This window comes from Sinocyclocheilus anshuiensis, unplaced genomic scaffold (genome assembly GCF_001515605.1).
Source record: "Sinocyclocheilus anshuiensis isolate Anshui unplaced genomic scaffold, SAMN03320099.WGS_v1.1 scaffold1994, whole genome shotgun sequence".
In the NCBI taxonomy this organism is placed as follows: domain Eukaryota; kingdom Metazoa; phylum Chordata; class Actinopteri; order Cypriniformes; family Cyprinidae; genus Sinocyclocheilus; species Sinocyclocheilus anshuiensis.
Genome location: NW_015548215.1, coordinates 119,613 through 121,195, shown reverse-complemented (window position 1 = coordinate 121,195; position 1,583 = coordinate 119,613). Strand labels below are relative to the sequence as shown.

The 1,583-nt window shown below is 29.1% G+C and overlaps 1 protein-coding gene across 1 annotated transcript in view; it reads right to left on the bottom strand.

The window, feature by feature from the left end:
• Positions 1-1,583, bottom strand: part of LOC107653883 (NEDD8 ultimate buster 1) — a 13,010-nt gene that overhangs the window by 3,165 nt on the left and 8,262 nt on the right. The window contains exon 12 of the mRNA XM_016440752.1: positions 377-433. Coding sequence (XP_016296238.1) covers positions 377-433 — 57 coding nt within the window. The remainder of the gene's footprint in view (positions 1-376; positions 434-1,583) is intronic.

Genomic DNA, 1,583 nt, shown 5'->3' with positions numbered 1-1,583 from the left:
CATCAGCATCATCAGGATCATCAGCATCAGCATCAGCATCATCAGCATCAGCATTATCAGGATCATCAGCATCAGGATCATCAGCATCAGCATCAGCATCATCAGCATCAGCATTATCAGGATCAGCATCATCAAGATCATCAGCATCAGCATCATCAGCATCATCAGGATCATCAGCATCAGCATCATCAGCATCATCAGCATCAGCATCATCAGGATCATCAGCATCAGCATCAGCATCATCAGCATCAGCATTATCAGGATCATCAGCATCAGCATCAGCATCATCAGCATCAGCATCAGCATTATCAGGATCATCAGCATCAGCATCATCATCTCACACTGGAGTCATGAATAAACACACACAGGAACACACCTGATCCAGCTTAGTCTGTCCGTCTGAACTCTGAGCTTCAGCGCCATCCAGCAGAACCTGCAGAACATCAGCAGAGAACATTATTCTGACATCTGAACAGCTTAGAACCTGCTTCAGTTCCCTTCACACTTGGCTACTTTATATTAAAACATAATTATAATAGGCCGATTTATTTTTTAACTTTTATGTATTCATCTCGTTTTTTCCTGTTGTAAAAAGTGAAAAAAAATTTTTTGAAGTTAAAAAAGGTAAAAATATGAAAAGATGTATTTTTCTCTTGACTGTCTGTTTTCTCTTACAAAATAATTTAACAAAAAACATCTATAAAATATAATATATATGGACGCAGTTTTATATGCATCTATTTATGCCGTTTTATACTGTATTTATGCATTTTCTTATTATTTTTTGTATTCATCTATTTTCAAAAATCTTGAAATTATGTTTTTCTATATATATATATATATATATATATATATATGTTGATTTGTTTATATATGTTTGTGGATATATGCATATCTATTTATGTTTTTTGAAATCTCTCATATTTTTTATATATAATTTTTTTTTACTTTTTTCTGTTGTAAAATGTTTGTAAAAATCTAAAAAATGTTTTTCATATTTATGTGGATGCAGTTATACATGCATATTTCTTTATTTTTATTAATAATAAATACTAGTATTTTTTAAATTTATGCATAATATAAATATTTAAATTTTAGTTTATATTTAGTTTATTTTATATTCATCTATATTTTTATTTTGTAAAATGTTTAAAAAATCTGAAAAGATGGTTTTTGATCATATATTGTGTCTGTTTTCTCTTTTCATTCAATATTAAACTGAATTTTTAAATAAATATGCATAAATAAATGTTGGCATATTAATAAGCCCATGTATTACTTTGTTTTGTATTCTTTTTAGCAGTTTTTTCTTTTGTAAAATGTTTTTAAAAACCTGAAAAAAAATATCTAAAATGTTTTTTGATAAAATATATTTTCTCTTTTCATTCAATATAAATGTAAACAATAAAATGCAAAATATTTTTTAAAAATCTGATTTTTGTTTGTTGCTCATCTGTTGTGTCTGTTTTTTCGGTTAATTCAGTAAAGAGTTTGAGTGTGTGTGTGTGTGTGTGTGAGTGTGAGAGTGTGTGAGTGTGTGAGTGTGTGTGTGTGTGTGTGAGAGTGAGTGAGTGAGTGAGTGA